This window comes from Amblyraja radiata, chromosome 3 (genome assembly GCF_010909765.2).
Source record: "Amblyraja radiata isolate CabotCenter1 chromosome 3, sAmbRad1.1.pri, whole genome shotgun sequence".
NCBI classification, from domain to species: Eukaryota; Metazoa; Chordata; class Chondrichthyes; order Rajiformes; family Rajidae; genus Amblyraja; species Amblyraja radiata.
Window position 1 is genome coordinate 76852148 of NC_045958.1, and position 26971 is coordinate 76879118.

The window sequence follows — 26971 nt, forward strand, 5'->3', positions numbered from 1 at the left end:
CTGGGGTGATGTGGTGCCAGGATTTGGTGTGGGTAATGAGTCGGGCGGCTGCATTCTGGACCAGTTGGTGTTGCTGGAATTGATGCCAAAGAGAAGAGAGTTACAGTAGTCCAGTCGGGAGGAGATGAAGGCATGGATGAGTCTTTCAGCAGCGGGGGGTGTGAGAGAGGGTCTGATTTTGGCAATGTTGCGGAGGTGAAAAAATGTAGAAGGTAAATGTAACTGAGCGATGGTCAGCTGGCATTACAATAGGACCATCGAACTGAAATCGGTCAGGCTAAAAACAGGCACAATAAATTGTAAAAAAAGTATCTTTAATAATAAAGTCATCCTAAGTAATTTCACAGCGGCATTATCATACACAATTTGCCCCCAAACCACATAAATCGACATGGCACCTGATGAATAGGTTTCTCAAATACAGTTTTTAAGAAGTGGAGAATTTTCAGGATTTCAGAACTTTAGGCAAGACAGCTAAAGGCATCGCCCATACTGGTTGGGTGATGGAAATTTGAGCGAATGAGTTAGAATTGGGGAATGTGTACATTCCAGAGTGTTACAGGGATGGATGAGATTACCCAGCCAAAGAACAGGGAAAATGAGTCATGGCCGTCGCTCTGTCTGGAACAACATCAGACATCGTGGGGCAACCTATAATTATTTTCTACTTTCAAGAACATTAAAAGCAAACCACAATAGAAGATAATCAAACTTAATCAAAGCAATTATAAAAGCATTTAAATTAAAACATTGAACACTTGCTGGAGAAGACTTGTTCACACAGTCGTTGGAACACCTGTTCAGAACAGCATCCAACCCAAATAGACCAAGTTTATTTCTAGTGAACAGTAAACTGACCCTGCAGAGTTGGTATTTTCACCAGCTTCAATCGTGGGATTCCATAAGGTAAGGCATTATTTAGCATTGCAAACTCATTTATAAGCTCTATGGTTATACATATCACCAATCACACAATTTGATATGATTTTATTATTACTTGCATATTTTTAACCCCGATTTAGAATTAGGTTCGACAACGGATAATAGCCAATGCGCAAGGAGCCCTTTCAAAAACATTTCCGATAGACGGCTACTGGTCCGCGCTCATCATATTCCTTCTTGCTGACCCAGAGCTGTTGAAAGGATTTGAGACAGCATAAGATCGACCCTCCATACCAAACGGAATATTTCCTCTCGGGAATTGCCTGGACCTGCGGGTTCATATCCTGGGCCAGTTTCCTAAGTTCCTTCTGGAAACGGACACGGAAGCCAGAGAACATGGTGGATCCACCACAGAGAAGGATGTTCCTGTACATCTCTTCCATGATCGAGCTATCGCATTTGTTAATGACATTCAAAGTTATGGTGTGCAGCCCGGGCTCCCTGGAGCCCATGAGGGATGGATTAAAGAGGGCTTCGGGGCACTTGATCTTTTCCTTGCCAATGGTGATCACTTTACCATCAGGCAGCTCATAGTGCATTGTACATTCCTTCGGCTCCCCTCGATTCTCTGCATCGAAGTCAATGGCAGTGTAGCAATACTCTTGTTTGATGTGTTCCACCAGCTGGTAATCCGCCATGCTCAACATATGGCCACTTTGATTGAGGAGTTTAATCAAGTGTTTGGTCAGGTCGTTGCCCGCGTAGTCCACTGTGGTGGTGATATGGGGCATGATGTAGCCTTCGTGGATGGGCACCACACTGGAGTAGCCATGGCCACTCTCTACCACTAGCCCCGATGTGCAACCGTAGGCGTAGATGGAGAGCATGGACTGCTTGGTGATGTGTATGGCTGGAATGTTGAAGATCTCAAAAAGGAGCTCGGCTATCTTCTCTCTATTGGTCATGGGACTGAGCGGAGGGTCCGCTACCATCACGGCGTGGTCCTCTGGTCTCACCTGCAGCTCCTTCTCCAGGACATAACCCAGAACGGCCTCGGCTGCGTCCCAGTCCACCACGATGCCGTGTCGGAGCGGGTTGATTAGGCGCAGCTCGTCGGGTGCAGTTAGCTCTCTGCCTACGAAGTTCTCCTGCCGATTGTCTCCGGTCTTGGCGCTGCGCTGCATTGGCCTGCCCACCATGGACGAGATGGTGGCCGATGGCTTGGGCAGGCCAGCGAAACCAGCCTTAATATAGCCAGAACCCATATCAATCATCAGTGCCCGGACCTCCTTCAACTCCCTGCCGCACTGGGTCATTTGGCTGTCTGCTGAAGAGTAGGATCTCACCCTGGGCTCGGATTTCACCGACTGACTAGTGGTGGAGGGAAATTTCCTACATAGAACGGCCATGGGTAGGGAACATTTCCTGAGATGCAAGTTAGATGATTTCATCACTGGGTCTGCCCTGATCGCCTCCAATGCGTTTTCAAGTCCACTTCCTTCCGTGGACACTTTTTGGTCGTGAGATGGGATAACAAGCTAGTTTTTTCCCAGAATACTACCTTATGCAAATACATAAGCCTGTCGTCGCTGTTACTATGGGCGTCAGACAGGTACCCCATTATCAAGTCATATTACACGTTGGTCTGGGACTCCACCGCTACGCTGAGGTCGGTAATGAGTTCATGAGCTGTCCTGTCGGCACGGACCGTTAACCGACAGTCCCAAAACTGTAACCAGGATCCAAAAAAGATCGTTCCTACTACAGTAAACATAATACATATTTTCCGAATTATTTTTGAATTATCAAATATCAGAATTGAGGCCAGGACCATATTCGGGTTACTGAGTCCCAAAGAAATATTACTGCAGACCTGCTGGTGAATTGTGCGCTTGATAACATTCTCCCCAGTTGAAGGGGAAATTGAAAACAGTTGAGCGCTCTGTTGAACGATGATTTGGAGATTTAACTTGCTGGTCATGGTGGACAAGAAGACCGCAGTGACCAAAGGTTGTTCACGGACATGTTATAAGATACATTAATTGGAAGGTAAGCTTGATTACATTACATTTACAATGTTATCTGTTTCTACGTTGCTTTACAACCAATGATGTAGCAGCCAATTTTTGCAAAGCAAGATTCAGTAAAGTCTTAAAATGTCCAGTTATCACGGTGAAGTGAAGTTTGTTGAATGGTCTCTGCACCCAAGAAAATTCTTCAACTCTTTGAAATAAAATAGCACCATGAAAGAAATCAAATACAAATAGTGCAAACGAATCCAAACAGGGAATATGGTGAGATGAACACTACTTTTCATTCTGTGTGTACTCCTGGTAGGAACTGTTCTTGGCACATTTGAGATTAAGAATCTGTCAATTAAGTTGCATATAAAACCTTGATAACTCTAGCTGATATAAAGCTGTGATGCCTAACAAAGAACACGGGGCAGAAATAATTGTGTCTTGGTAAGAGCTCATTAGTTTCTTTTCAACAAAAATAAAGAATCTGTTCAATTGCATCTGGAGTCTTTCTTGGTCAGCAACTGAACTCTCAGGCAGATCCTATCTCAACTTTTAACTTTTACCTCCCAATATTTTATTTTTGTCTTTGGTATCACTGCTCCTCTAAATTCACTTTACTCAAAAAAAAAGGTTTGGTTACCTTTGTGTGATCTCTCCCGTAATCACACCTGAATGTCCGATTAGTGTTCTACATCTCCCACTATGCTGAAATGTTCCAAACCAAAGTAACATTCTACACCTTCTCTGCACACATTGACAAAACAATCAATCATACCATCATTGTCTAATATTGCTGATCTGTTAACTACCCAAATATGTTTATTTGGTTGCATTCTTATTTTTTTGCCACCAAGGTCGACAACCCAAATACCCAGCTGAGCATTCGATTATTCAACAATATCATGGCCTTCATCCTCTGGAATCATCAGTTCACCCCAACTGTTGTTAGTAGATACATGTGCATAATATTGTGTGGAACATTGTGCAGTTCTGGTTGCCATAATGTAGTACGTTTATGATTAAACCACAGCGGGTGCAAATGATTAACAAGAATGTTGCCAGGAGTGGAGGGCTGGAGTTGTAAGAAATTGGAAAGCAGGAATTATTTTTACTGGTGCAAAAGATGCAGAGAGGGGATGTCCTTATCGAGGCTTATAAAATCATGAGGGATTATCACAATCTTTTTTCAAGGGTAGAATTGTTAAATCTAAGGGTACAGGTTAAAGGTGAGAGGAGAACGTTTTTGGGGAGACTCGAGGAGCCCGTTTTTCCCCCACAGAGAGAGAGGATAAGATGTGGTTAGGGGTAGGTACAACATTTAAAAGACATTTAGACAGATGCATAGATAATGAAGGTTTGGAGGGGAAAGGGCCAAATGCAGACAAATTGGACTGGCTCAGGAAGACACCTTCGCATGGACGAGTTGGGCCGGAGAGCCTATCTCTACCCTGTGTAACTTCAGCATCAACTCAAGCTGTGTAACTCATCCTCAGAAAATCTTCCCAAAACATTTAAATGCTAAAGTGATTTTCTAAACATCATTTATTACTGAACAGGAACCTGGTTTACTTAGATGTTTTGAGCTGATTGTAAATGATATATCATGGTGATTGTCATAAAACTGAGCAGGGAGTCTCAAATGGGGATGGCAAGATGCAAGACAGTGCTTTATAGTTGATCACAAACCTTTTTTTGCTTCAGTGGTCATATGTTCAGGAATCACTAAAACATGTTGGGTGTAGGGTTCCAGGCACACAGTCACTTCCAACTAAATATGACCAGAAATGAAACTGTGCTTGTAGCCCTGGCCCCGATTCACTGATAGTGCTTCAAGCAAGTGCTGTCCCAGCAGTAAACAAGTCACTTGAGAGGCAATGACTAGGAATTCAACACAAGATGTTTTTGGAATATAGATTCTAACTATTAAGTTACTGGATCATCATTTCAAATTCATCATTTAATTCAGCAAATACAAGTTATACTCGCATATTAATATTTGTACAACTTTTCATAATAGTATTTGTTCCAAATAGTGTAACCAAAATATAAATTCAATTCAATTAACAATTTTCGCTTTGCTTTTTAAAATCATTAACTGTTTACTCTTCAGATATAGGTTTTTAACATAAATCAGCTGTGAGCCTAACCTGCAATATTTTATCCAGAATAAAGTATATATGTATAGGGATAATGACTCCTGTATTAAATTAGACAAGGATGATTATTATGTACAGAGGGGTAAGTATAGCATAATTTATAGTTCTTTATTTTTAGGAAGCGTTACTATTTTGTAATTGGAATGTGGAATAATTTAATGTACTATAAAGTTAGGACCTACTTACTCCCCCCATGCATACAGATCAGGCTTCTTTAATCTAAATAAGTGATTATTCCCATTCCCGGGAATGAGAGATGGGTCCCGCATATATAACTTTGCAGGTGTCAGGTTATCAGTACTATAATAAATGGAAAATGTAATGTAATACCCATCTTTGCATGGTTGACTTCAATACCCAGACCATTATGTTAGCTGTAAATCCAGAATGTAATATTGCAAGTTAACAGTTGAAAAAGCCCCCACTGGAAAACAATTTCCCATCTGAATCTGTGGAGGGAAATTAAATCCTAAAGAAGGGTCCGTGCCCGAAAAGTCATCTGAATTTTTCACTTCACAGATGCTGCCTGACCTGCTGAGACCTTCCAGCAAGATAATATAATTGGCCATCAAACGCTTTGTAAAATACTTACATTGGTGTAGTGTCTTTAACAATCTTTAGGCACCTCAAAATGCTTTCCAGCTACAACTAATATGTATATAACACTTCCCACAAAACATTTCTATTATTGATCACATAATCTGTTTAAATAATAATATGGAACATCTTACATACATTGTAGCACCCAGACAAGGCCACAGTTTAATGTCTTATCCCAAAAACTGTACTTTTTAGTATAGCAGTAATTGATTTGAGGGTTAACTTTAATGTTTGAGCTCAAGTCTTTGGACTGTGGGATATATACCCACAACCTCCTGACCCAGAGGCAGGTTTGCTACCAACTCAAGCATAGCCAACAGCCAAATATGCGACGCTGAAGTGTTTCCTTGGCACACACATTGTTGGAGAAGTTCACCAGAATGCTTCTTAATCCCCACAATTAAAATGTGGATTGTGGAAATGTTCGAGACCCTATATCTAGAAAGAATTAGACTTGTCTTAATGGACAAACAAGAACTTTTTGATAAAATATGGGCCCCATTCATTAATTATCTGACGGGATAGATTGGCCCGGCACGAAAACCCAACTGAAACTTGAACTCAGGATTAGATGAAAAGTCATACTTTATAATCTACGAACATATCTCCAATGACGTATTATAAGTGATCCATTCCACTTTTTTTTTTTTTTTTGATATTTGTAACTTTTCTCTCTCTTTCTCTCTTTTTCTATATACAAAAAAAAACACTAGAAGTAGAAGTAATCGACAATTGAAAATTTTAATAATGTATGACTGATGTATATGAAAAGTTTTTTTACTATAATATGCAACTATACTTTATAATATGTCTACTTTTAATAAAAAATATTATTAACTAATATTATTAACTATTAAGTAATATTATTACTAACTTCTGGAAAGAGGTCAAAGTAATGAATAACAGTAAAACACCCCTACCGTCTGACATTGAAGGTGTTAGTAGCCCAGAAAAAAAAAATAGATGAGAGTTGGTGTGAGCACTACCGTAACCTTTTTAACTGTGTTAAAAGTAACCCAGTTAGAATCAATCATGAACATATTGATCTCTCTGCAGATATGGTAGTTAGGGCAGCAGATGTCTATAATGCCATTAACATGTTGGATAACAACAAAGCCTGCGGTATGGACTGCATTACTGCAGAACATCTAAAATATGCCAGCTATAAGCTCTGCCCTTTGCTTTCCATGTGCTTTAATGGTTGTCTGGTTCATGGTGTCCTGCCAAATGCTATTATGTCTGTAATGTTAGTGCCTGTGCTTATAGATAAGGCTGGTAAGCTCAACAGTATTGATAATTACCAACCTATTGCATTAGCCAGTATCTTATCTAAAGTACTGGAGAGAATACTGTTGACAAAGCTAGAAATGTATGTCCTTACTACTGACAATCAGTTTGGGTTCAAAAGAAAACATGGAACTGACCTGTGTATCTATGCTCTTAAAGAGATTGTGTTCAGGTACACAAGCCTGAATTCATCTGTATTTCTATGTTTTATTGATGCGTCCAAGGCATTTGATAGAATTAATCATGAACAATTGTTTGTAAAATTGCTAGATAGAGGTGCCCCTAAATTCTTAGTGAGAATTTTAGTGTTTTGGTATGCCCATCAAACGTTTCAGGTTAAATGGGACAATGTTGTATCTGCTCCATTCTGTGTTAGTAATGGAGTGCGGCAAGGAGGAATTTTGTCTCCTATTTTATTTAATGTTTATATGGATGAATTGTCAAATCAGTTAAATAGGTTAAAAACTGGCTGTCTTGTGGGCAACACTATTGTTAATCATCTTATTGATTGATTGATTATACCTTTAATAATCCTTTACAGGAAATTACAGTGCCACGACAGCTTCAAGACAGACATAACACCACACATTTCCTCAAATAGCTTCCATACTTAACAAGTTAAAATACAAGTTAAAATACAAGTTAAAATACAATGAATGAAAAAAAGTGGAGTTATTTATGCGCATTATATAACCTTATAGCAGCTGGTATACAAGACTTCCTATGTCTCTCAGTTTTGCACATTGGTGCAATCAGTCTCTGACTGAAGATGCTGCTCTTGATCACCTTCAGGGCATGGAGTGGGTGAGTGGGGTTGGTCATTATTTAACCCAGTTTGTTCAGAGTTCTGGCCTCTGCCACCTGCTGGACCGTTCGTTGCTCAGCCCCGACCACTGAGCCGGCCTTCCTGATCAGCTTGTCCAGTCTGTTTTTGTCCGCTATGCGGGCACCATCTCCCCAACAGGCCACAGCAAAAAACAGAGCACTGGCCACCACTGAATGGTAGACACTGCACAGCAGGGGTTGGCAGATGTTAAATGACCTCAGCCTCCTTAAAAAATACAGTCGACTTTGTCCCTTCCTGTACACCGCCTCCATATGACCCTTCCAGTCCAGCTCACTGTCAAGCTGCACACCAAGGTACCTGTGGTTAGCGACCACCTCCACCTCAGTGCCCTTAATGGTGATTGGTGTTGGTTGAGTCCTCCTCCTCCTCCCCCTCCTGAAGTCCACAACTATCTCCTTGGTTTTTGTGGTGTTAAGATGGAGGTTATTGTGTGCACTCCACTCCACAAAGTTGCTTATTATGTCTCTATACTCCTCATCATTGCCCCCTTTGATGAGGCTGACAACAGCTGTGTCATCCGAAAATTTCTGCAAAAAGCAGCTGTTGGTGTTATATTGGAGTTCCGCAGTGTAGATGGTAAACAGGAATGGAGCCAGCACAGTTCCTTGTGGAGCCCCTGTGCTGCTCAAGATGGTGCTTGAGACATTGTTCTGTAGGCGCACGTACTGTGGTCTGAGGGAAAGGTAATCCAAACACCACAGTACCAGTGATGGATCCACTTTCATCTTCTCCATCTTCTCCCCTAGCAGTCGGGGCTGAATTGTGTTAAAGGCGCTTGAGAAGTCAAAAAATGTAATCCTTACAGATGCATCAGTAGTGTCCAAATGTGTGTACACCCTCTGCAGCATGTATGCAGACGACCTGGTCCTGCTCTGTCCATATAGTGCTGGGCTGCAGCAGATGCTGAAGGTGTGCTCTCAGTATGGCCTTGATTATGACATAAAGTATAACGCTAAGAAAAGCCGCATAATGATAGTTAGAAGCGCTGAGGACAGGAAATCAACTTTTCCGACCTTTTATTTGTCAGACAGTCCTCTTGCTGTGTGAGGAAATTAAATACCTAGGTCATGTCATATCCGATGACTGGACGGATGACAAAGACCTCTACCGACAGCGCTGTAAAATTTATCTTCAAGCTAACATGCTTATAAGGAAGTTTTATATGTGCTCTGACTCTGTGAAGTGTTCCCTGTTCAGAACCTACATCACACCGTTATATACTGCTCAATTGTGGTCTAATTATAAGAAAAAGAGTATGCAGAGGCACAAGGTAGCATACAATGATGCAATGAGGTTGCTACTTCGTGTCCCTAGGTGGCATAGTGCCAGTCAATTGTTTGTGTCCACTAGAGTGCCAACCTGTGAGGCACTCTTAATGGGGCTTTCTCACGGGGCGACTTGACGCAAGATGTAACCAGAGTGAAGTGGTCGTGGTCTAGCACGATATCACACGATATAACGGGGGGTAGATAAAGAGTTCCCACGGGTACTCGGCATTTCTGTTATTTGTGCGAGTGACTTGCCCGTCTCCCGAGCTTTCCCGTTAAATCTTGAATGAACATTGTGAATCCCCATTCATAAAAGAGAAGGTAATTGCGCGGGAGGGTTAATAATTGAAAATCTGCTGCTGCCTGCCCGCTGAGTTAAAAAGTTCCCACGGTCACGATATACAGTGTATCGTGAGTCTTGCGTGGGAACTTTTTAACTCAGCGGGCAGGCAGCAGCAAATTGTCGCTCCCTTCAGTTTCACCCCACCTACACCCCTCTGCTTACCGGCCATGTGTGTGACCCCCTTCCCTCCCCTCTCCAGCTCCCCGCTCATTGCACCGGCGCGGGGGCTTTGCACTGTCTTCACGTCGGCGATGCCAGCAGGTCAGTGCCAGTCACCGGAGACGTCAGGACCAACGGGACACTGACCCCCAGGCCCACTGCAAGCACTGAGATCCCAGAGACCCACAGCCAGCAGCAGCGCAGCCCCGTTCCAACTCCAGAGGAACACGCTCCCCGTAGGGACAGAAGCTGATGGTGTGCAAGGTACGTCTTGTTCTTGGGGTTGCGGATGAGGGGGCGCAGCTCGGGCTGTGACGTCTCCGGCCACCCCCCTGTACAGGAGCTGAGACTAGGAACTGTGGGGTTGTTTGCAGTTGCAGAGGGAGGGGGCAAGGGCGGTACAGTTCACAGTCTCAGCTCCAGTCCAGGGGGGTGGCCGGAGACGTTAGGACCAACAGGACACTGACTGCAAGCACGGAGATCCCAGAGACTCACAGCCAGCAGCAACTCTAGCCCAGCCCCGCTCCAACTCCAGAGGAACCCTGGTTGCGGATGAGGGGGCGCGGATTCCTCTGGAGTTGGAGGGACAGGGAGACACAGCGGCTTTTGAGAATGGTGGGCAATCACTTCCAAAGTTCTGCCCACACAGTCAGTACACCTCTCCTACACTTGTCTCCCGCACTAAGATCATCTCGCAGAGAATGATCCCAGCCTAACAGCATGTTCATTCCAGATTACTCACCTTCTGTCCCCTCTGTCCAGCTTCCGGGTTCACCGTTCGCAGGAGTTCCCACGGTAAACGCAAGAGTTAATACGGATATCGCACTGGCCACTACGTGCATATAATGTTGCAATCTTCAACCACAAGTGTACAAGTCACTCTTGGAGAAATTCAAACTTGCTTGAATTTTCTCCCGAGTCACCAAGTTACACGAGTACCTGCCGTTAGCGCCACGGTGGTCCACGAATGCCGTACGGTTATCGCACGGGGTTCCCACGATGTTCAACTCTGGTTAACTCTTGCGTCAAGTCACCCCGTGAGAAAGCTGCTTAAGACAGCTGATGTTTAGTTTTATGTGTCGCCTGGACAAGTCAGAGAACCACATAATTGAAGCCCTAGTCAGCCCTCTGAAAAGCTGCTATAGATTCACTTCTAGACTAAGACGGCATTGGTGCAATAGCTTGTATATCTTATAGGCTAATATGCAATTTTTAATGTATTTTTGTATCTCCTTTTACTGTTTGATGTGTTATATGGACCTGTGTCTGAAATAAAGCTTTAATAATATTTTTTTTTAAAGAAAAAAAGAATGCTTCTTAATAATAGGCAAGTGAATGATATTGGAACAGTGAATGGTCACAATTAAATTGCTAAACTTTAGGGGAAATGGTTTTTCAAATGCACTTTCAATTGTGGAATGGCAGATAATTGCTGTTGGCAGACATGGCACATTAGTGGCATTTTTAACAACTCAGATATTCCTTCCTTGACAGTTATCTTTCCATTCTGTTCCACCATCTTCATCACATCTAGTTAAATTATGAAAATACAAGCATTAGTATTCATTTAAATTGAGAAGGCTTGTTAGTTTCCAAATGTCTGCATTAAAAATATATATCCAGGAGGAAGAGATGTGCAAGGTAGACAATTGTTGAAAAGCTGGCTTTTGGAACCAAAGTCTACTTGCAATCCTTGCCACACATTAAAGGGCAAATACCTTTTTGCCAAAGCTGTCATGTGAAATAATCTTGAGCCATTCTCAACCCTTTTCCCAAATCGCATGCATGTGCAAAGGGGCCAGGTAATCACAAAAACCAATATGTTCAAGGTGAAAATAAAATTGTTAACACAAGTTAGATACAATACTACTGGGTAAAAAGCTTACAATGTTGCCAAGATCTACAGTGACCAAAGGATTGAAAACATTTCCAAATTTAGCAAAGGAAGACAAAGCTAGATAAAGAAAGGGAAAACAGAGTACGCTATTAAGCTAGAAAGCTGTGAGAGCTTCCATTGATATGTAGAAACGATTAGCAAAATCTAATGGAGATCCCTTACAAACTGAAGTGCAGTTATATTAAGAAATAAGAAAGTGCAGATCATTTTTTTAGAGTCTGATGGAATTTCCCCTTTCTGTAATAGTGAAAATCCAAAAAATGAACGAGGACCTGAAAGAAATGAACATTAAAAGGTGGGTGGAATTAAAATGTGTTTTAAATGGCAATCATTTCAAAGGACCCAATGTCTTTCATCCGAGAGATGGAAGGGGTGGCAATGAATATAGTGGATGTACTGGTTATAATCTCCCAAAAATCTATAGATCCTAGATATATTTCCATAAATTGGAAGATAACAAATGTTAATCTCTATTTAATAAAGAAAGGAGAATAAAATCAGAAATTACTGATCAGTTAGCTTGACATAGGTGGGAGGGATGTTAGAATCTCTTAATCAAGCAATGAAATAATAACAGGATTGAGTAGTGCAAACTGGATTTATGAAAGGCAAATCATGTTTGACAATGTTTGATTTTTTTAAAAAGTCTGTAATTTGATGAATTGGTAAGGATTAGCCAATAGATGTGGTATCTTTGAACAATCAGAAGCTTTCAATAAGGAAGCTAATAACTAAAATTAAAGCACATGTGCTTGGGGGATAATGTGCTTTCATGGATTTAAAATAATAATGAATGAACAGAAAATAATAGGCATAATGGGTCATATTTGGGTTGATGAGTGCCACATGGATCCAACTGTCCACAACCTCGAACATGAAGTTCATGGGAACTCCACTGTCACCAGATTCCCTTCCAAGTTGGATGATATCCTGACCTTGAACTATACTGCTGACCCTTCCTCATCGCTGGATTTATCTAAATCTTGGCATTTCCAATCTAACGGCATTAAGGGATTCCTTCATGTGCTTGACAGCAGGTGTTCAAGAAGGTAGCTTATCACCACCTTCTCAAGAGTGAGACTTCAACTGAAATGTGTACAGAAGTCTTGTCTCGCTGTGTAAAGGAGGATATACTTGCAGCAGAGGGAGTGCAATGAAGGCTCATCAGATTGATTCCTGGGTTGAATGGATTGTCCATTGAGATGAGATTAAGCAGATTCGGTAACATTTAAAAGAATACGAGATGATCTAATTGAAACAAACACAATTTGTACTCTACTAGACAGAATAGACATAGAAACTATATTGCTCTTGTTGGGTTATCTGAATCCATGGGTCACGCTTTCAAAATAAAGATTCAGCCATTTTCGACTGACATGAGAATAGTCAGTTTTTGGAATTCTCTACCCAAGAAAGTACAAGAGATTCAGTCATTATAAATATTCAAAACTGAAATAGTGGACTTTTGGATGTTAGGGAAATCAAGGGATATAGGATAGTACATCCAGGTGCTGAAAGAATAAATCAATCCGTATTCTTTTGAATACCCAGGCGCCGACCTGTAGGGGGTATGGCTGCCTAGCCTGCAGCTGTCTGTTTTTCATCTCTTTTTTCTTATTTTTAGTTAGTTTAGTGTTTTGTTTTCAAGAGTTCTAGCTTTTTTATGTGTGGGGGAGGGGGGGGGGGGGGAAATGGGGAAACTAATTTTCAGGGTCCCTACCTGGTCGGAGATGCAGCTTTTCTCCAGGCTGCACTTTCGACCCGTCCTCGCGGCCTACCAGCGGGCCTGGAGCGGCATTTCCTGAGGGGACCGCCCGGAGCCTCGGCATCGGCATCGGCTGCGGAGCTGCGGGTCCGAGGAGCGAGGGGACCGCCCGGAGCCTCGGCATCAGCGGCGGCGGAGCTGCGGGTCTGAGGACGGCGGTGCAGCGCTGGAGCGCCATTGCGGGGCGGGCGGTGCCTTGCCTGGGTCGCCGCGCTGGAACTCCGGTGAGCTGGGACCGGCGTTAAAAACATCGCGGAGCTGCGGGCGGCGGCGCTGAACTTTACATCGGGAGCCTGGGATCTCTCGATGAGATCGCCAGTTCAGCTCCATTTGGCGCGGCCTTGTCGGCTCCGGAAGCCACAGTCTCGAGTAGGGAGGCGGCCGTTCCAGGGTTCCCATGCCGCTGAGAGGACTCTCCCGACGCCGGAACATCATCACCCGGCGAGGACGGCCTGGAACATCGGGCCTCCGTAGAGGCAACTGTGGAGGCCTCAATAGGCCCGACTATGGGTAGACATTGGGGATGGGACTGGACTTTGTGCCTTCCCCCATAATGGGAACCATTGTGGGGGGATGTTTTTATGTTAAAGCTATTTATTATTGTTATGTTTGTATTCTTTTTTATGTGCTGCATTGGCAAAAAGAATTTCACTACATCTAGGTGTATGTGACAATAAATCAACCTTTGAACCTTTGAATTGTGGAACCGATGAGGAGTCAAATGACCGTTTCCTGCTATTTCTTACGTGCTTGTTTATTGATGCATATAAAGATGGGCTGGATAAATACACGGGAAAGAAAGGAATAGGAAGAAATGCTGAAAGTGTGAGTTGAAGAGAAGAGGGGGGTAATTTGTAAAGAGCATAAACACCAACATTTTGACTATATCAATATTACAAATTTGATATAATTTTAAAATATACTTTGATAACTACCACCCTAGAATAAATAGCAAATAGTGATGCCTTAAAATGTTCATATATTTCATTCACCACCAAAGGTTCATAACTTAAAATAAACCTTTCTAGCAATCTAGAGGAAAATTAAGATTTAACTTTGTTCTACAGTTTCGTTCATTCGCATAATATCCATATTAGTTCCCTTACTTAAAGTATTAGTTTGTAATCAAAAATTGTTGACTTGTTCATTTAAAAAAATGCTAGTTGATAATGCTAATTTCAAAAGAAAAATCATGTGTCTTTTGAAAAATGTGCAAGTTCTACAAATTATTCTCAGGTTTAATCTACAGCATTTCTCACCAGTGAAGTGTATGTGTGACAAAACAGTTGCTTTGACCTTTCAGAAATTGAATTAAGTGTCTCAGACAATACACCCAATGTGAAAAGTTTGAAAATTATTGCAGAAGATGGATGCTCCTCTTACCTTGGGATTCCAGGAAATAATCTGTATTAAATGAATTCCAATGCTTTTTCGTTCTCAAGCTGGGGGAATCAAAATCCTGACTAATAACATGGAGATGCAAGTGGCTGGTAAAAGAGAATTGACAGTGATTAAATATTCAGCAACCTTTTAACTATCAACCTGTACCCCAAAATAATTATACTAAAGCAATTCTCTTAAGAGTTTGATAAGATTAAATTAGTTTAATCTTCAGGATATAATTAAACATAAAATCCTGCAGGGGATTTATGGATTGGACCCCATGAAGCTGTTTCCTTAAACTGAATGTGCAGAACCATTGCGTGTGGCCTCATGATATGGGATTGAAATTTAAGACGAAGATGAGGAAAAATTTGTTCAGCGTTGTGAATCATTGGAACATTTTGCTCTTGTGGATAGTCAGTCTTTCAATTCAAAACTGAGATCAAATCAGTGATCACAGATTTTAATATGCAAAAAGTGTGCATAGATCACCGCCCACTATTATTGTGTGCGCGGTAACAAAATATACTTTTCAAAGCAATGCAAAACTGGGGGGAGTGGGGCAGAGATGATTTTGAGTATAAAGGATTAATTACAAATACCCGTAATTTACGATAGTAACCCAAATTGGAAGCATTTATGCAGCCTTTTTTTAGTAATTGAAAATATTCAATTTTACCAAACAATAATTATATTCCATGAACTGCAGCAAAAGTAAACAAAATGAAAAATTCTAGCCTTAACCAATGGTTGGATAATTGGCTTTAGGGGTGACATACCTACTGCTCTTTTTGCATATGATTCACTATAAAACAAAGTAAGGATGTCTCAATCATTAGGACAAAATTGGCTTTCTGTTATTCACACAAGTTTAAAGGAAACAGTTTTACTCAAAGAAAGTTTAAGAATAAATACTTTTAAGAGAGAAAGTGTTAGGATAAACACTTTCATTAAGAATTTTGTATAGTTTTTTGTATATCAATCATTATTCAATAACTAAGCACAGCCCAGGTTGCAAGAAGTAATTTTAGTCTGATAAAGCATGGTTTCAAAAAAGAATATGCGTATATGGTTTCAAAAAAGAATACGTGTGCAAAAAAAATACATACAATACTTTTTAATGCAGCTCCTTTCCATACATTCATTGTCCCATGCCCAGGTAAAGCCCATTGATATATTTTGTTACCTTAAAGATTCTTTATAAGTGTAAGGACTTGTTTTTAGATGGAAAAACATGCAGCATTGTAAATGATTCATTTAGTACATAAAACCCAGCAGCAGCAAAAGTACTTCCCAGCCATTTATTTTCAAACCAGGGGTTCACCAAAGCAAGTGCAAGGTTATTTCACAAGACCAAAAATAGATTTGGTTCCATTGGATGAACACTGTAAAGCATGCTCCAGTTTTAGCGTGTTCACCTACCTCATGCTGGGAATAGCATGGTAACCCAATCGAAATTTTACTGCTTTGGAATCCAGACTCTCTTGCGCCAGCTTTTCTCCAACATCATTCATGTGTTGCAGCAAATTTAAGTGATCCCTTCTTACAGCCTTTAGACTGGGGACAGGTTCCCACGGTAAAACCAGCCAATGAAAACGAGCCTTCGGATATTTATCCTTCATTGCTACAACAGTGTCATCTTTATATACCTGAAACATAAGTGCAATATTTTTGTATTTATCTGCAAAACCATTCATCTATTAATAACCCAAAGGCATTTTATAAATGAAAATGGTATGTTAACTGGGTGATTGCTTTGCAAAGCACCTATATTCAGTCCACAAGAGTGACCACGAGCTTCCTGTTGCCTACTACTTTAGTTTTCCATCCCACTCTCACGAACTGTCTATGGCCTCCTACACTGATATAACAAAGCAAAAAAACAAGATTGCACAACACTGCTTCAATGTGGGCATGTTGTAGCCTTCCAGACTCAAAATCAATTTTTACAATTTTTGCTAACTGCTGTTTATTTCTACCTGTATCATAGCTGATCATTTCTATCAATTATCATTTGTTTTGTGATTTGGCTCAGTTTCTCCACTCTCCATTAGTATATCCAGGCCTGCTGGGAATATCCCATAGCTTTGCCATCAGCAATACATCACAGACAAAGATGCATTCAGAGATATTCACTTTGTTCTACCTAGCTCTCCACTGAAACCTCAGTTATTGAAAGCCAACTTTTTTTTTCTTTCCCAGTTTTGACAAAAGGTCATGGACCTGCAAATTTAATTGTTTCTCTCTTCACCTACCAATCATTTCTAGCATTTTCTGTTTTATCTGAGGGATTTGAAATAGAGCCGCTGCTTAATCAGGAGTTAGTGCAGGTCAGTAAGCACATTGGCAATGAGGTGATTGAGACTTGGTGCAAGTTAAGAAGCGAACAATTCAGTTTTAAGTCAATAAAAGGGTAAATATGGAGGTCAAGCAAACCCATCAATTTAAAATACTAAAATTTCTACTTCTCTGCCATGGATTGCATGATCAACCACTTTTATCCACTTTTAATGTATTTTGGCAATTACTTAATTCTTTCCAGCTAATCTGTTATAAATAACATACAATTTTGAAAATGTCATACCTGGCACGTTGGATCCTGCATGGAATATATTAGTCCTTGCTTCCACATTCCCTGAAAATCCTGAAGAAGCAAAGTTAGATATTGCGATAACAACTGTTTGTGGCTATGCCTTCAAATGTATAGTCTGCAAAAATAGCTTCTTGGATCTAGTACATGCATGTCAAGCCATTAAGATGTTAAGGAAGTTGACACAAATTGTATCCTGCTCCTCCTGTTCCACGAATAACACCTTTATTTATGATCGAACCATCGGGATCTAATATCCTGCATATTATAATTGTATAATAAATCTACTTAAACAAGTATTGTCTATTTCTCAAAAAATCTAAATCAGAAATAACTGAGAAGATAGTAATTGTACAACGGAAAAGTATTGATTCATGAGACCTGAAATAAAAACAGAACATACTGGAAGCACTCAGCGGGACAGTCAGTAGTTTTGAAGCAAGAAATTGAGTTAGTAATACAGGTCCATGTTTTTCATCAGGAAGTTGTTATGTAAAGTAATCGACCTGAAATATTAATTGTGTCTTTCGGCAAAGAACTTAGCTTTGCATTAGGGTTAGAGATGAAAGCTGGAAAAGGGGAGAGGCAGGTGAAAGCATGGCAAGTAATAAGTTAACACAGACGAAGACGATTTTCTTGACAGGCAGATGGTTGGAACATGGATGTCAGAGCCAAGAACAATAGGGGTGAGACAGGGTTGAAGAGTTGTGGATGGTGAAGCCAGGGGGAGGAAAGTAGCAGTTTGGGTGGGAGGGAAATAGGTGGGAGTAAAGATGGGGAAAGGAGGCAGGTTAGTTAGAGGTTCCCTAAAATCGGAGAACAACGTTTTGCTCATCCAGTTTGCATGTGGCCAGACTCTGGCAATGGAGGAGACCCAAGACAGATAGGTCAGTGTGTGCATGGGAAGGGGAGTTAAAATGGTTAGCAACCAGTCTGCCAAGGACTACTGCAGCTCCCGGTTGCTTCCCATTCACACACTGAGCTTTCTGCCCTGGGCCTCCTACATTGCCACAGTGAGCAGAAGTATGCCATTCGCCCCATCGAGTCTGCTCCGCCATTCAATTATGGCTGATCTCTCTTTTCCTATCCACCCCGTTCTTCTGCCTTCTCCCCATAACCCTTGACACCCTTACTAATCAAGAATCTGTCAATATTGCCCTAAAATACCTAACGACATGGCCTCCACAGCCGCCTGTGGCAATGAATTCCACAGATTCACTCTGACTGAAGAAATGTCTCCTTTCTAAAGGTACGTCCTTTTATTCTGAGGCGAATAGCCTAAAACGGTTCACAATACTTAAAATGGGGTCTGACCAGCGCCTTATAAAGCCTCAGCATTACACCAATTTTTATATTCTCTTCCTCCCAAAATAAATTTTAACATTGCATTTGCCTTCTTTACTACCAATTCAATCTGCAAATTAACCTTTTGGGACTTTTGCACCAGCACTCACATCCCTTTGCACCTACGATTTCTGAATCCTCTCCACATTTAGAAAATAGTATATGCCTTTATTCCTACCACCAAAGTGCATGACTCCACACATTGCTATGCTGTATTCCATCTGCCACTTCTCTGCCCATTCTCCCAACCCGTCAGAGTCCTTGCTTTCTCTACACTACCTGCCAATATACCTATCTTCGTATCATCAGCAAACGTGGCCACAAAGCCTTCACTTCCGTCATCCAAATCATTGATATGCAATGTGAAGAGTAGCGGCCCCAGCTTCCTATCTATACTAGTATCTTCCCTCTATACCATGGGCTCTCATCTTCTTTAGCAACCTTACGTGCTGCACCTTATCAAAGACCTTCTGAAAATCCAGGTAAACAACATTCACTGATTCTCCTTTGTCTATCCTGCTATTAACTTCCAACAGATTTGTCTGGCAAGATCTCCCCTTCTCAAAACCATGTTGAATTTGGCCTATTTTATCATGTGCTTCTAAGTACTCGGAAACCTCATCCTGTATAATGGACTCTAAAATCTTACGAACCACTGAAGTCAGCCTATAGTTTCCCCTCTTTTGCTTTGCTCCCTTCTTGAACAGCAAAGTAATACGTGCAAAACATTGCCCTTTTCCTCCTCTCCCTGGCTTCACAATCCATAACTCTTCAATTAAGTCTCATACCTATTGTTCTTATCTCAAGCCTCTCAACTCCAAATGTCGTCCATCCAAGTTGTCAAGAGATGCTGCCGGACCTGTTAAGTTACTCCAGCACTTTCTATCCTTTAGCTTTGCTGATTGTTTGGTGCAACTACAGTTCACTGTATTTCTGTTTCAAAAATGCAGACATAATCTGGAAATTATGGGGCAATTCAAATATATAACAATTTAAATCTAATGCATCAATTACCTTTTTTTCTGTTACTTCTGCGCTGTTCACGACAGTCCTTGTTTGTCCTTCCTTCGTCTTCTCTTTCTTCCTTTCGGGTTTATGATTACATGGGCTGTGCTCCCTTGGACTCAAGTGATCAGTCTTCAGATATTTGTTCAATGTGCTAGAGTCACTGTTAGGAGAAATTTCTTCATGCGGTCTCTTTGATGACAGTTCTGAAATGTTTTCTCCAAACTCTATGGTGTATGGATACAGCTGATTGACGATGTGAAGAATTTGTCCCGGCTTCAACTTTACTTCCCTGTCTTTTCCCACATCTTCTGAATTGATGTTGCTTGGATTTATCCCTAACTTTGGAGGAGACCAAGAGAAAAAGAAATGTATATAAACCCACTGAATGAACATTTCCTGTATTTTAGAATACAGGAACTAGTTACAGGCCATTTGACTCCTCTAATCTGCTCCGTCATTCAGTAAAATTCCTGTAATTCACGTCCACTTTTCCTCTTGATCCCCATATCCAATCTCTATAGGGTCCAAAATATATTGATATCAGTCTTTAAGAAATTCAGTAACTGTATATCCACAATGTTTCGGGTAGAAATTCCAAATAGTTACAACTCTCTTAAGGAGGTGTTGGGTACGATGAGGGTTTACTGTATAGACATAACCAAAGATTATAGAGCAGAGCAAGATAGACCACTCCTCCGAAATCCAATGGACTGACGTGTAGTACGTAACGGAACATCACGGCCGCCATTTGTTTATGCCAAACGCGACATCTTTGGTAGCGGGGACGGACTCCACAGTTATACAATCTGCTCTTACATCAGGTCGCAGGGAAAAGCAAAGATACTAGAGGCTCCTCTAGTATCTTTGGGGGAAGAGGACGTTTCCTCCACTCCGGAGTTGATCCAGGACTGATTCTCGGTCCCCCCGATACCAGATGAAGGCGGCCGGCGTCGGCACTCCCGAGGCAGCGGGCAATGCTCCTCTAGTATCTTTGGTGAAATCCGTTCCACAGATTGATCCGCTCTATCATCTTTGGTGTAATCAGTGTTGTAGGGAACAGTGTTTTATATAGCATCAATCACTTCACATATTTAGTTAATATTATTGTAAATTTTATTAATATTATTGTAAATTGCAGCTCAATAAAATGGCGTCATGTCATACCCATGTCATACTACGCTTTTTCCGCAGAGTGGCGCATCTTGCTCTGCTCTATAATCTTTGGACATAACAACGAGTTAATGCAGCATAGTATTTAATTGATCAGTCTGGAGGAAATTTTAATTTGATCACCAATATTTGGAATCTCTTCAGAAGTCCAAATTCAGGCTTCCGATTGTTCATAGCATTAAATATGTTATGAAAAAGCTGAAGTGATAATCAAAAAAGTGATAGTCAATGATGTAGGACGATTTGGCTACTTTTCCTGAATGAGCTATTCAAGAAATATCACAAACAGCCCTTACTCCACAACCCCGCAAATTATTTCTCTGTAGGTATTTATCCAATTACATTTTACAAAACAATCATTAAATCCATTTTCATTACCTGGGATCTAGAATCATAGAGAGAGCTTGTGCAATTCGAGGAGACGATTAATCTCTCATGATGCTCTTCTCTCACAGTTCTGCAAAATACTCCTTTACAAGTGGCTATCAAACTCTCTTTTGAAAAAAATCCATTAAATGGTTTCCATCATCCTTTCACACAATGCATTCCAGATCACAACACAACAAGTAGAAATGTCTCCATATCCTTCTTACAATTACCTTTAACACTGCCAATGAAACAGTTACTCCAATCAAAATATGTCAAAAATAAGAGTACATATTAATACACCAATAAAATAAACAACATAGATATACCTGTTTTACAAGAACATGTCCTTTATTGTAGTCTGCTTTGAGCTGTACTGAAAGGAACAGAAGAAAAAACAATTAATTTTTACATGCCTTAATCTCTATGTGAATCAGGGCAACAAAAGCATCAAAGAGACACAAAATGCTGGAGTAACTCAGCGGGACAGGCAGCATCTCTGGAGAGAAAGAAGGGGTCATGTTTTGGATAGAGACCCTTCTCTCGACCCGAAATATCACCTATTCCTTCTATCCAGAGATGCTGCCTATCTTGCTGAGTTACTCCAGCATTTTGCGTCTATCTTTGATGTAAACCAGCATCTGCAGTTCCTTCCTACACAACAAAATCATCAGCAGCAATACTAACACTTTAATAAATTATACAGTATGGAAAGAGCTGCACCCACTCTTTGTGCCTGTCTTGCTTGCTTATTCCTCCACTTGCTTTTGTTAAAACCTGCAGGTAATTCATTGACTTAATTCGGACAGTCTGCATTGGAGTCATCTCTGTACACAGACTTGCAAGGTTCAGGAAGATCATGGTAGCTATACGATTTTTTTTTTAAACACATTACGTTACATACATTATCACACTGCAGATCCCCAAGCAATAACACCTGTAGACATAACTGGTTCAGCATACAATGTTGCTACAAAGTTGTGTATAATGTTCTACAACACAATAGGGAAGTTGCATGCAGTCGAGGTCACGACCCGTGACCCGTACTGTTGCCATGCAACGCCAACTGGAGTACACGCAGTGAACTGCAGGTAAGCATTTACTATGGCTGTCAACACAGCGGGCCCTTCTTCTAACCCAGCATCCGGACTGGTTGCACACCCGCGGACCCCAGGCCGTCTATCCCCGTGGCCAGGGGTGGGAGGAGGAGGAGGGGGGTCGGAGGGGGGAGAGGAAGAGGTTGGGGTGCCGATGCAGCGCAGTCAGTGACTGGGTGGGCGGAGGGAGCAGACCATCCCCAACTCTGCTGCAGCTGACGTTGCCTGGAGCCACAGCCCCGCTCCGACCTCGGCCCTGCTCCACCCCGGCTCTGCTCCGACCTCGGCCCTGCTCTGACCCCGTGACAGTGTGGCCCACAGAGGGAGATGGGGCGGAGGGCAGCCGTGGCCGGACAACGCTGACCCGGGGGGGGGAGAGTGGGGGCTGTCCCGAGGGATGTGCTCCTTCGGCCGCTTACACCCAGTTGCTCGGGTTCATAACCTTCCCGCTTTCAATGACAGCACCCACAAATATTTATAGCACAAAAAAGGACAATTTTGGCGTTTTTTAACAGGTAAGAAGGTACGCGTTCCGTGTGTTAACAGTGTGTGCCGGAAGCTGCCATGTCCTCCACATGGATTGAGCTGCTCCGTGCGTCACGCTCTTTGACCCGATGACCTTACGTGCAACACCCTATAGACAAAATCCAATAGCCTAAACTCTGGACTAATGATCTGGTAACACGAGAACAAATTCAACCTCAGCAACTGCGGAATTTAAATTTGGTTCATGATCTCAATGTGGAATAAAAAGATGGCCTGGTTGCACAACAATTAGTGCTGCTGCCTCACATGTCCAGAGGCCGTGTTTGCTTCTGACAGTGTGCTATCTGTGTGGCAGCTATATGCTTTCCATCTGACCACATGCATCCAATCAAACTTGTCAATAGGTTAAAAGCCTGCTGTGAATTATACAAAAGATAGTGAAAATCTTTGTTTTGCGTGCGACCCAGGAAAATCAACTATACGTTATTACCATCAAAACCATACATGATAACAACAGGTAGTTCAAAAAGAGAAAAAAGAGTGCAGAAAAGTGCTACTGCTACAGACAAAGCACAGATATTTTTTTTTAAGTTCACCAGCTGGAACAGATTGATTGGGAGCACAGGAAAATGTATTTGCTTACAAGAGGACTGTTCAAGAGTCTGATAACTGCAGAGAAAAAGTTGTTCTTAAATCTGGTGATGCATGCTTTCAAGTTAATATCTGTAATGTTTAAACCAGTCACGCATAGTTGTGAACATGTGATGTGATTTTGCACAGGGTAACTTCTATCTCACCCTACCTAGTCTGCATGTGATACTGATCATAGCAAAGTATTTAATATTAACTTTCCCCTAAAATCCACAAAAGCAAACCATTAAGAAAAATAGTAAAGATCAGTTAACTTTCCAAAGGACTCCTCACCAGCATTCACAGACTGAACTAATGTTCCAAATGAACTGTGCTAAATGACAAATTCAATTTTATATCCCACAATGACTTTGTGAAAACAGTCTATGCTGTTTCGCCCACCTTGATGCCGTGAACATTTTTTATCTGTAATTTTGGTCTCTGGACTCCGTCCAATAAGCACACATGTTGAGTGTGCAAGGCGTATTGGTTGATGTCTTCTGTCTTTACTCACAAGCCAACAAATCCTCATTGCACTTGAGGAAAAAAGTTTAAGCATCATTGAGGTATCCATCAATACATTTGTAACAAGCTGCAAACCCTTGACTGAAAGACATTAACTGTACTATTCTTTTGACGACACTGTAGAGCAGTACAAATCGGCATAGCACAATTAAATGTGGTTCCAACAGTTCCATTACCTTCAATCCACCTTGGATACTTCCAGATGCAACAGTAGACTTTACAACATTAGAACAGGAAAACAAGGAAAACAACATAGGTATAATTCAGTCATCATACAGGAATACATTGACAGATACTACAGTTTTGTCCAAATTTATACAGATGCATCAAAAGATTCAGTAGATAAAGTAGGAGTAGCATTTATTGTACCAGAATTTCACATCAAGTAGGAAGAGGATCAATAATGAGGTATCAGTATACACAGGTGAAATGATTGCATATTGTTAGCGGTACAGTGGGTCGAGGATACTAGGCCTTTAAGGACAGTTATTTGCTCAGATTCAGGTTTAGCAATAAGAGGTTTACAGCACAGCCATTCAGACAGTAGACCAGACATTTTGATTGAAATACAACAAACACTATTCAGAATTCAAGATGATGGGGCTTACAGTCATATTTTTATGGGTACCAGCACACATTGGCATTAGAGGAAACGAAATGGCAGATAGGTAGCAAAAGAGGTAGCAAAAAGAAGTAAAATTGATTTAAGTATTAACATAGGTAAACTGAAATCAAAGACATTATTAAGCAAAGACTGAGGAAAGATGGCAAAAGCAATGGGATTGAAGAGCGGAAAGGACGGTGGTTCTACAGAGTCCAGAGGGAAAGTGGGAGAAATGAGATGTGCAGGAAAAAAACAGAAAAGAGGAGACAGTAATCTCAAGAATTAGATTTGGACACACTGGTCTGAACAGTACACTTTTATAATAGGCAAGCATAATACAGGTAGATGTGAATACTGTGGGCAAGAAGAGACAATAGAGCATGTCATTGTACATTGTGAGAGGTATAGGAGGAGAGAGAACGGATTGAGTGAGCAGTTCAGAAAGAAAGAATACAATTTGATTTGGTAGATATTTTGCAAGGAAGTTCATATAAGTGCTATCAAATCCTGTTGCATTTCTGGCAGCATATCCTGTGGAAGTTCCTATCCCACAACTGCAAAAGACAGGTTGCGCAACAAACAGGCGTCAAGGCAAACGCCTGCTCTTCCTCCTACCCCCCCTTTCCACTCATCATTCTTTCCTGTTAACTAAGCTATGCTCCCCCCAAGTCCGTGAAGTTAGCTCCCGTTGTCCCTACCTTTTCCCTCCTGCCTCTGTAGTCCGCCAGGCCCACCACTTCAGCTGGCCTTTTGCGGGCTGGGAATCTGACTTGAAAATCTTAATACTGGAACTAGGGGTTAGGGATCAGGTTAAACACTGAAAACGCTCGTTAGATCTCTCACTATAGACCACATTCTGCTTCTAATGAAAAGTTTGTATTTCTATTTTCCAATTGTGAAACTCCACAGACTTCCTCACACAACGCACCGTGAAAACCGTGAGTGCGTGTGCGCACAGCAGGCAAACTATAACGCGCATGCGTAAATCGAAGGACCGGCCTATTGCGTGTCAACGCGCATGCGCGCTGGATAAGGACACGTGACGAATGGAAGGTTGGGACGCACATGCGCAACGCGAACAGACGGCTAGCGTGGCCGCCATCTTTGTAGAGGCGGACCTCACCGTGGACGCTGTTAAAGGTGAGGCGGCTCTTGGTCGTTAAAGACTGACAGATTTAGGTCAAGGAACTTGAAGAAGAAGGGGGGGAAAAAAAAGTCAACTCGGAGTACCTTCCTTGTTACATAAAGGTCAGATGGCTTGAACTTTAAATATTGCCCCGCAGTATTGTGGCCATCTGTGCCAATATGGGTACTGAACATCCCAAAAGTTGATCTGGAGATATGGGAGGCAAAAAGGAGGAACAAAAATTCAGACCTAAAGACAGAATACCATAGCCATATATATAATAGATACAGGGAACACCTATTAATTTTCACAGATGGATCAAAGGACCCAGTAGCTGAAACAACAGGGGCAGCTGTGGTAGTGCAAGGGATGAATGTTGAGCTTTGCAAAAGAACAAATAACTATCTGACAGTATATACGGTGGAACTGTACGCTATTTTGATGGCAGTTCAGTGGATAGAACAGGTGCAACCATGCAAAGTATTAATATGTAGCGACTCATTATCTGCAATCCAGAGTATTGGGTCTGGTGCATCCCATAGGCGACCTGACCTAGTGTATGAAATCCTACTACTATTAAGCCAAGTGACAAGGAGGGGCAGTGACGTGACTTTGTTGTGGGTCCCAGCACACATTGGTGTTCTAGGAAATGAAAAGGTGGATAAATTAGCAAAAGAGGCTGTTAAAAAAAGGAACAGAGGTAAACCTACAATTATCCAAATCTGAAGGAAGACACATTGTATGGAAGAAAATAAATCAGGAATGGCAACAATACTGGGAACAAGAAACAAAGGGGAGACACCTCTATTCGCTACAAAACAGAGTGGGCGTTACAGCAAGAAGAGGGGGGAACAGGAGAGAACAGGTAGTATTAGCAAGATTGAGGATAGGACACACTCACCTGAACAGCACATAAAAAATATTGGGAAAACACCCTACTGGGCTGTGTGAGGAATGCCATCAGCCGGAAACAGTTCAGCATGCCCTAGTTGCATGTAGAAGATATGAAACAGAAAGAGGAGTTATGATCAGTGAAATGAAGAAAATTGGAGTGACAGATATATCAGAAAAGAACATTCTAGAGTGTGGAGGGGAAGGAAAAGGAGTAAAGGTGTTGTTTAATTTCTTGAGGGCCTCTGGCCTTATAAAAAGGATATAATGTAAAGACATGAGGACTGTGGAGTGAAGCCAGAAGGTGGCAGCAATGCAACATTGTGGATGCCGGCTGCCGTAAAACTCCAAAGAAGAAGAAGAACTTTAAATATTTTCATAACTTACCGAACGGCAGGTTTGGAGGGATATGATCTAAACGCGACCAGGTGGGGCTAGTGTAGCTGGGACATGTTGGCCTATAGGATATTTGGTTTCCACAATGTATCACTCTCTGATTATGAGTCTATAAGTCCTGAAGGAAGAA

At 41.6% G+C, this 26971-nt stretch overlaps 2 protein-coding genes across 3 annotated transcripts; both read right to left on the reverse strand.

Moving 5' to 3' along the window:
• Positions 1–295: 295 nt before the first annotated feature.
• Positions 296–4418, reverse strand: LOC116971185 (actin-like protein 7A). The gene has a single exon (XM_033018143.1). The coding sequence runs from the start codon at positions 2331–2333 to the stop codon at positions 1068–1070; it is 1266 nt and encodes a 421-aa protein (XP_032874034.1). The 5' UTR covers positions 2334–4418; the 3' UTR covers positions 296–1067.
• A 424-nt stretch (positions 4419–4842) lies between these two features.
• On the reverse strand, positions 4843–25398 carry aptx (aprataxin). 2 transcript variants are annotated; one of them, XM_033018145.1, is made up of 9 exons: positions 25127–25398; positions 23702–23835; positions 21416–21462; positions 19557–19889; positions 17193–17252; positions 16031–16257; positions 14609–14712; positions 10886–11093; positions 4843–6051 (listed from the first exon to the last, which is right to left on the reverse strand). In XM_033018145.1, the coding sequence occupies exons 2-8, from the start codon at positions 23829–23831 to the stop codon at positions 10942–10944; spliced, it is 1053 nt and encodes a 350-aa protein (XP_032874036.1). In that variant the 5' UTR covers positions 23832–23835; positions 25127–25398; the 3' UTR covers positions 4843–6051; positions 10886–10941. The 2 variants fall into 2 exon arrangements, with proteins under 2 accessions (XP_032874036.1, XP_032874035.1); XM_033018144.1 differs by having other exon boundaries at positions 4843–6046; positions 10883–11093.
• Positions 25399–26971: the final 1573 nt, after the last annotated feature.

Bases quoted from the DNA above. Each gene is read 5' to 3' on its own strand.
- LOC116971185 (XM_033018143.1), bottom strand. From the start codon at position 2,333: ATGAAATCATCTAACTTGCATCTCAGGAAATGTTCCCTACCCATGGCC.
- aptx (XM_033018145.1), bottom strand. From the start codon at position 23,831: ATGAGGATTTGTTGGCTTGTGAGTAAAGACAGAAGACATCAACCAATA. The intron at 17,253-19,556 runs GTAATTGATGCA...TTGCTTCTTCAG, and splicing joins CAGAAGTAACAGAAAAAAAG to GATTTTCAGGGAATGTGGAA. The intron at 16,258-17,192 runs GTATGACATTTT...CTTATGTTTCAG, and splicing joins TGCAGGATCCAACGTGCCAG to GTATATAAAGATGACACTGT.